The sequence below is a fragment of the Nanorana parkeri genome, unplaced genomic scaffold (assembly GCF_000935625.1).
Source record: "Nanorana parkeri isolate BGI_ZX_2015 unplaced genomic scaffold, ASM93562v1 scaffold2869, whole genome shotgun sequence".
Taxonomy (NCBI): Eukaryota; Metazoa; Chordata; class Amphibia; order Anura; family Dicroglossidae; genus Nanorana; species Nanorana parkeri.
The window spans coordinates 16094-25167 of record NW_017309137.1 but is presented as its reverse complement, the minus strand read 5'-3'; the positions used below and the strand labels follow the sequence as shown (position 1 = coordinate 25167).

General features: G+C 53.7%; 1 protein-coding gene across 1 annotated transcript in view; it reads left to right on the top strand.

Annotated features, from left to right (window-relative positions):
• The window catches only part of LOC108802450 (zinc finger protein 585A-like), a 19737-nt gene that overhangs the window by 1346 nt on the left and 9317 nt on the right, over window positions 1–9074 (top strand). The window contains exons 2-4 of the mRNA XM_018574305.1: window positions 1984–3843; window positions 3931–4236; window positions 4330–4675. Coding sequence (XP_018429807.1) covers window positions 1984–3843; window positions 3931–4236; window positions 4330–4675 — 2512 coding nt within the window. The remainder of the gene's footprint in view (window positions 1–1983; window positions 3844–3930; window positions 4237–4329; window positions 4676–9074) is intronic.

Sequence of the window (9074 nt, the reverse complement as noted above, 5' to 3'; positions counted from 1 at the left end):
CCTACAGATGGATCCAGTAAGAGGAACCCACCAGAGAGATGTCCCCGTCCTCTGTATTCCCGGGATCCCACCCAGGAAGATCTCACCCTCCCCCACCATGGCCAGGTAGGTGGGACTCGGCGTGTAGATATAAAGATGTATTCTGAGCTATGAGGAGACGTTCCCCGATGTAATCTCTTCCCGGTCACATATCTGTTCCGTCATCTTCGGGGTTTAGGATGAAGATCTGGAAGACATCAGAGTTGAGGTAAAAGTAGAAGAAGAAGAGACGTTGGTGGGAGGAGCTCAGCAGTCTATGGAGGAGGGGGAGGTGATGGTGAAGAGTGAACAGGAGGAATCTTCTCTACATACGGACACAAGTAAGTCATAAACACAACATCATGTGACCAACAAATGAGGAGGAGATACTGTACACCATATGAAGGTCCATCTCCATTCCTCAATATAACGTCATGTGACCAACAAATGAGGAGGAGATACTGGACACCATATGAAGGTCCATCTCCATTCCTCAATATAACGTCATGTGACCAACAAATGAGGAGGAGATACTGTACACCATATGAAGGTCCATCAATATTCTTCACCATGACAATGTAATTTCCTTGTGACGTTTGTATGATGGATGGGGGTGGTATTTGTAGTTTGCTGTTATGGATGCATCCAATGATGAAGGATAGATACGGCCCCTGAAGGATAGATACGGCCCCTGAAGGATAGATACGACCCCTGAAGGATATATACGGCCCCTGAAGGATAGATACGGCCCCTGAAGGATAGATACGACCCCTGAAGGGTAGATACGGCCCCTGAAGGGTAGATACGGCCCCTGAAGGATAGATACGGCCCCTGAAGGGTAGATACGGCCCCTGAAGGATAGTTATGACCCCTGAAGGATAGATACGGCCCCTGAAGGATAGATACGACCCCTGAAGGATATATACGGCCCCTGAAGGATATATACGGCCCCTGAAGGATAGATACGACCCCTGAAGGGTAGATACGGCCCCTGAAGGGTAGATACGGCCCCTGAAGGATAGATACGGCCCCTGAAGGGTAGATACGGCCCCTGAAGGGTAGATACGGCCCCTGAAGGATATATACGGCCCCTGAAGGGTATATACGGCCCCTGAAGGGTAGATACGGCCCCTGAAGGGTAGATACGACCCCTGAAGGATAGATACGACCCCTGAAGGATAGATACGGCCCCTGAAGGGTAGATAAGGCCCCTGAAGGGTAGATACGACCCCTGAAGGATAGATACGACCCCTGAAGGATAGATACGACCCCTGAAGGATAGATACGACCCCTGAAGGATATATACGGCCCCTGAAGGGTAGATACGGCCCCTGAAGGGTAGATACGGCCCCTGAAGGGTAGATACGACCCCTGAAGGATAGATACGACCCCTGAAGGATAGATACGGCCCCTGAAGGATAGATACGACCCCTGAAGGATAGATACGGCCCCTGAAGGATAGATACGGCCCCTGAAGGATAGATACGGCCCCTGAAGGATAGATACGACCCCTGAAGGATAGATACGGCCCCTGAAGGATAGATACGACCCCTGAAGGATAGATACGACCCCTGAAGGATAGATACGACCCCTGAAGGATAGATACGGCCCCTGAAGGATAGATACGGCCCCTGAAGGATAGATACGGCCCCTGAAGGATAGATACGGCCCCTGAAGGATAGATACGGCCCCTGAAGGATAGATACGACCCCTGAAGGATAGATACGGCCCCTGAAGGATAGATACGGCCCCTGAAGGATAGATACGGCCCCTGAAGGATAGATACGGCCCCTGAAGGATAGATACGGCCCCTGAAGGATAGATACGGCCCCTGAAGGATAGATACGGCCCCTGAAGGGTAGATACGGCCCCTGAAGGATAGATACGACCCCTGAAGGATATATACGGAACCTGAAGGGAAGACGGATACAAATATAACATGTACTCATCATTACTCTCTCACAGATGTACAGAAGTGGAATATAAAGACATCGGAGGGACGTCTTATTATATCTCCAGACGGAGAAGCAGAAGACGGCGACATTGCGCAACATTCTCCCAAAGTCAATTCTTCCCGTTCAGAGAGATCGATGGATCCGTCCAATCCTGAGGAACCTTCTGATCAGTCACGTCACATGACCTCAGATGTCCATCAAGGTCCTCACAGTGCGGAGAGATCAAGAGATCCGTCTAATACTGAGGAACCTTCTGTAAGCCCCGAAGGAGATCTCACAGGAGAGCGGCCGCATTCATGTTCAGAGTGCCGGAAATCTTTCAAGTCGAAAAGATCACTTCTCCTGCACCAGAGGATCCACACGGGCGACCGTCTTCATTCATGTCCAGAATGCGGGAAAAGTTATGTTCGAAAAAGAGATCTCCTGCGACACCAGAGATCCCACACGGGTGAGCGACCATATTCGTGCTCGGAGTGCGGGAAAAGTTTCCCCCGCAAACAAACCCTTCTTCGACACCAGAGACTTCACACGGGTGAGCGGCCATATGCATGTTCAGAGTGCGGGAAAAGTTTCACTCAGAAAGGAGTTCTTGTAGTTCATCAGAGAACTCACACAGGTGTGTGCCCCTATTGGTGTTCAGAGTGCGGGAAATCTTTCAAGGAGAAAAGAACACTTCTCCGACACCAGAGAACTCGCACATGTGTGCGCCCCTATCCGTGTACAGAGTGCGGGAAATCTTTCAAGGTGAAAAAGGCACTTCTCCGACACCAGAGGAGGACTCGCACATGTGTGCGCCCCTATTCATGTTCAGAGTGCGGGAAATCTTTCAAGGTGAAGACAACACTCCTCCTACACCAGGAAATTCACACAAGTGAGCGACCGTATTCATGTTCAGAGTGCGGGAAATCTTTCAAGTTGAAAAGGATACTTCTTGAGCACCAGATAGTTCACACGGGTGAGCGACCATATTCGTGCTCGGAGTGTGAGAAAAGTTTCCCCCGCAAACAAACCCTTCTTCGACACCAGAGACTTCACACGGGTGAGCGGCCATATGCATGTTCAGAGTGCGGGAAAAGTTTCACTCAGAAAGGAGTTCTTGTAGTTCATCAGAGAACTCACACAGGTGTGTGCCCCTATTGGTGTTCAGAGTGCGGGAAATCTTTCAAGGAGAAAAGAACACTTCTCCTACACCAGAGGATTCACCCGGGTGTGCGCCCCTATACGTGTACAGAGTGCGGGAAATCTTTCAAGGTGAAAAAGGAACTTCTACGACACCAGAGGATTCACACAGGTGAGCGTCCCTATTCATGTTCAGAGTGCGGGAAATCATTCAAGGTGAAAAGGATACTTCTTGAACACCAGAAAAGTCACACGGGTGATCGGCCATATTCAGAGTGCGGGAAAGGTTTAATTGAGGAAGCAAAACTTCTTCAGCACCGGAGAATCCACACGGGTGATCGGCCATATTCGTGTTCAGAGTGCGGGAAAAGTTTCATTGAGGAAGCAAAACTTCTTCAGCACCGGAGAATCCACACAGGTGTGCGCCCCTATTCGTGTTCACAGTGCGGGAAAACTTTCAGGCAGAGAACAGCACTTCATAAACACCAAAAAATGCACACGGCTCAGCCCCCTTTTTCATGTTCAGAGTGTGGGAAAAGTTTCACTGACAAAGGAAAACTTCTTCAACACCAGCAAATTCACACAGAGGTGCCCCCCTTTTTGTGTTCACAGTGCGGGAAATCGTTCGGGCAGAAAACATCACTTGAAAAACACGAAATAATTAACACAAGTGTGCGCCCCCATTCGTGCTCAGAGTGCGGGAAGTCTTACAAGCAGAAAAAAAACCTTCTTCAACACCAGAAAATCCACACGGAAGAGCAAGCACACGCACGTTCAGAGGGCGAGAAATGTTTCAGTGAGAAAGAAAAACTTGTACAGCAGCAGAGAACTCACACGGGGGAGCGCCCCTTTTCATGTTTGAAGTGCGGAAAATGTTTTGCCGCCAGAGCGCATCTTCGGAAGCATCAAAGAACTCACTCAGGTGAGCGTCCTCATTTATGTTCAGAGTGCGGGAAATCTTTCAGACTGAAAGCGCACCTTGTTAAACACGAGAGGATTCACACTGGCGAGCGCCCTTACTTATGCTCAGAGTGCGGGAAATGTTTCTTAGACAAAGGAGGCCTTGATAAACACCTCAGCACTCACACGCGCAAGTATCTCTTTTCCTGTTCAGAGTGTGGAAAAGGTTTCACTGAGAGAAACAAACTTCTTCTGCACCAGAAATTTCACACGGGTCAGTGTCCATATTCATGTTCGTGCGGGAAATTTTTCACTCACAAAATAAAATTCATTGCACACCAGAGAACTCACAGCGGCGAGCGTCCGTATTCATGTTCAGAGTGCGGGAAATGTTACATTTTGAAATCAGACCTGGTTAGGCACAAGAGAGTTCACACAGGCGTGCGCCCCTATTTGTGCTCGGTGTGCGGGAAAACTTTCGTCGAGAGAGGGAAACTTAACGAGCACCAGAAGATTCACACGTGCGAGCGTCCCTATTCGTGTTCCGAGTGCGGCAAATGCTTTTTTAAAAAAGGAGATCTCCTTAGACACCACAGGATTCACACGGGCGAGCGTCCCTATTCGTGTCCGGAGTGCGGGAAAACCTTCATTCAGAAAGGACACCTTAGGAACCACCAGAAAATACACACCACCGAACTGCGCCCCGACTGCGCCGACAGTGCGGAAAACGTTTCACAGATAGAAGCTGAGCCGGAGCAAACGGAGCTGCTGATTCTTCTGACGAATGTGCAATGCCTTTTCACGAGTGAAATTGTTTAGTCCAAAAGGACCACTGGAGGATAAAGAATTTGTTTATAAAGGGGTTCACCCCGGCATGATATGAGGGGCGGGGGGAAGGCGGTATCCCCTCATAGAGGCCATGTAATGTGTGTAGTGATAGAAGGTGTATACATATATATATTGTTATGTGTGTTGGGAAAAGGAAGACGTAGAATGCATGAGGTGACCTCGGATCTGTGTAGAGTGTTTATTGGATCCCAGAACCAGATGAATAGAACACAGGAGAGTATATACCGTATACTAATAGAAGCCGTGCGAGTCCCTTTCTATGTGTATCTAGACTATAAGGATACAGACTCCGCCCACCCGGCATACATGTCCAATCTATATCTGCTCCCCGCCCCCTCTTCTGCCGGTGTTCTATCAATCCCTCGGAGATAGAACACCGGCGTCAGCGGCTGGAAACAATAGCCAGCCCGCTATTGGCTATTTTAAATTGCAGTAGCCAATAGCAGGCTGGCTATTGCTCCCAGCCACTGCCCGCTGTCAATCAGCAGAGGAGGGAACTAAAAGTAGAAAGTTCTCCTGCAGGTCCTCCTCTGCTGATTGACAGCAGGCAATGGGCGGGAGCAATAGCCAGCCTGCTATTGGCTACTGCAAATAAAAATAGCCAATAGCGGGCTGGTTATCGTTTCCAGTCGCTGACGGGACACTTGACGCCGGTGTTCTATCTCCAAGGGACTGATAGAGCGCCGGCAGAAGAGGGGGGCACACGGGGGAGCAGATTTAGATTGGGCATCTATGCCGGGTGGGTGGAGTCTGTATCCCTATGGAGTCTCCGTCCGCCCACTGATTGACAGCAGGCAGCGGGCGGATGCAATAGCCAGCCTGCTATTGGCTACTGTTACACATGTGGGGTGTCGCCGCGTGCGCCGGACTCAGAGCAATAATCCCCCGGCCCACAATCACGGCTGACCCGAAACCGATGACCGGGCTTTTATTTCATTAAAAAAACAAAAACGTTCGGCTATTTTATTATTACAATTCATTTCAATTTAAATCCACGAAACCAAATTAAACGTCGAATGTAATGCATCCAATTATTACAAATAAAAAGTAATTTTAACAAATTCAGCCGCAGGATGTGCGCAGCGGTGCGCTGTTCGTGGCAACCCCCAAACGCGCCTCCCCCGCCCGCACTGGGAACGCACGGTACTGCAATGCCGGGCGATTGCAAAATAAAAAATGTGCATGCCGTTTTATTCTGAAATAAACATTGCTTGTAACTTTGCGCCGCTCGTGTATTTCATTTTTTCCCCTTTAACCGATTAATCGGGGAAAAAATAATAATCGGCCAACTAATCGGTTATGAAATGAACGATTAGTTGCAGTCCTATAAGTGTGTGCGACCCGAAAACAGGTTTTCTCACAGGCCCAACTGTGGTCAGGAACAGAACTGAGCGACACAAGGGGAGCGAGTCACCCGTCCATGAGGCCGGGACACAGGGGGGAGCGAGTCACCCGTCCATGAGGCCGGGACACAGGGGGGAGCGAGTCACCCGTCCATGAGGCCGGGACACAGGGGGGAGCGAGTCACCCGTGGGACACAGGGGAACAGTCCCGGCAGGTTTGTCCTTCACTTTCATGCCGCAAGTCAGAGAACAAACACAGGAATCAATACAGGAAGTCCCGAGCATCAAGCACAACATTGGCTCGTCCCGGACTCTACTCGGGTCAGCTCCTGACTATCAGGGTGCACCTCATTCCCCGCTACTCTCCCACATGTGTGCACCCTCTGATCCCAGCTACTCTCCCACATGTGTGCACCCTTCGATCCCCTCTACTCTCCCACATGTGTGCACCCTCCGATCCCCGCTACTCTCCCACATGTGTGCCCCCTCCGAGCCCCGCTACTCTCCCACATGTGTGCCCCCTCCGAGCCCCGCTACTCTCCCACATGTGTGCCCCCTCCGAGCCCCGCTACTCTCCCACATGTGTGCCCCCTCCGAGCCCCGCTACTCTCCCACATGTGTGCCCCCTCCGAGCCCCGCTACTCTCCCACATGTGTGCCCCCTCCGAGCCCCGCTACTCTCCCACATGTGTGCCCCCTCCGAGCCCCGCTACTCTCCCACATGTGTGCCCCCTCCGAGCCCCGCTACTCTCCCACATGTGTGCCCCCTCCGAGCCCCGCTACTCTCCCACATGTGTGCCCCCTCCGAGCCCCGCTACTCTCCCACATGTGTGCCCCCTCCGAGCCCCGCTACTCTCCCACATGTGTGCCCCCTCCGAGCCCCGCTACTCTCCCACATGTGTGCCCCCTCCGAGCCCCGCTACTCTCCCACATGTGTGCCCCCTCCGAGCCCCGCTACTCTCCCACATGTGTGCCCCCTCCGAGCCCCGCTACTCTCCCACATGTGTGCCCCCTCCGAGCCCCGCTACTCTCCCACATGTGTGCCCCCTCCGAGCCCCGCTACTCTCCCACATGTGTGCCCCCTCCGAGCCCCGCTACTCTCCCACATGTGTGCCCCCTCCGAGCCCCGCTACTCTCCCACATGTGTGCCCCCTCCGAGCCCCGCTACTCTCCCACATGTGTGCCCCCTCCGAGCCCCGCTACTCTCCCACATGTGTGCCCCCTCCGAGCCCCGCTACTCTCCCACATGTGTGCCCCCTCCGAGCCCCGCTACTCTCCCACATGTGTGCCCCCTCCGAGCCCCGCTACTCTCCCACATGTGTGCCCCCTCCGAGCCCCGCTACTCTCCCACATGTGTGCCCCCTCCGAGCCCCGCTACTCTCCCACATGTGTGCCCCCTCCGAGCCCCGCTACTCTCCCACATGTGTGCCCCCTCCGAGCCCCGCTACTCTCCCACATGTGTGCCCCCTCCGAGCCCCGCTACTCTCCCACATGTGTGCCCCCTCCGAGCCCCGCTACTCTCCCACATGTGTGCCCCCTCCGAGCCCCGCTACTCTCCCACATGTGTGCCCCCTCCGAGCCCCGCTACTCTCCCACATGTGTGCCCCCTCCGAGCCCCGCTACTCTCCCACATGTGTGCCCCCTCCGAGCCCCGCTACTCTCCCACATGTGTGCCCCCTCCGAGCCCCGCTACTCTCCCACATGTGTGCCCCCTCCGAGCCCCGCTACTCTCCCACATGTGTGCCCCCTCCGAGCCCCGCTACTCTCCCACATGTGTGCCCCCTCCGAGCCCCGCTACTCTCCCACATGTGTGCCCCCTCCGAGCCCCGCTACTCTCCCACATGTGTGCCCCCTCCGAGCCCCGCTACTCTCCCACATGTGTGCCCCCTCCGAGCCCCGCTACTCTCCCACATGTGTGCCCCCTCCGAGCCCCGCTACTCTCCCACATGTGTGCCCCCTCCGAGCCCCGCTACTCTCCCACATGTGTGCCCCCTCCGAGCCCCGCTACTCTCCCACATGTGTGCCCCCTCCGAGCCCCGCTACTCTCCCACATGTGTGCCCCCTCCGAGCCCCGCTACTCTCCCACATGTGTGCCCCCTCCGAGCCCCGCTACTCTCCCACATGTGTGCCCCCTCCGAGCCCCGCTACTCTCCCACATGTGTGCCCCCTCCGAGCCCCGCTACTCTCCCACATGTGTGCCCCCTCCGAGCCCCGCTACTCTCCCACATGTGTGCCCCCTCCGAGCCCCGCTACTCTCCCACATGTGTGCCCCCTCCGAGCCCCGCTACTCTCCCACATGTGTGCCCCCTCCGAGCCCCGCTACTCTCCCACATGTGTGCCCCCTCCGATCCCCGCTACTCTCCCACATGTGTGCACCCTCCGATCCCTGCTGGATGTGACGTCATAGAGGAACGGAGCCCGAGGACAACACGATGAGACGTAACCTAGTCTGTAGTATTCACATTCAACACAAGGCGGTGACCTGACTTGGAATCCACAGAAAGGAAGTGATGTCACAGACAGGATGTGATGTCACAGACAGGAAGTGATGTCAGAATCATACAGGCAATGGTCAACAACAGATAGGAAGTGATGTCAACAACAGCAGGAAATGATATACAAGTATAAGGAAGTTCCAGGTTTAAGGGCAGCTGGGAGGAAGTAGAGAGGAGACATTGGTGGAAGTCGAGGAGGTAATACGATATTATTTGATATTTACACCCGGTCACTTCCTGTTGTAAGCGTCTTCTTTCTCCATAGTCACTGTCATCGGCGTGCGCACAGTGCGCACTCTTCACTCCCAGGTCCAACATTTATCTCCCCTCCCCCCTTCTCAAAACCTTGTCTGTTAAATACCTTGTTGGTTGTCTTCCCTCCCGTGTCCCGGTGCT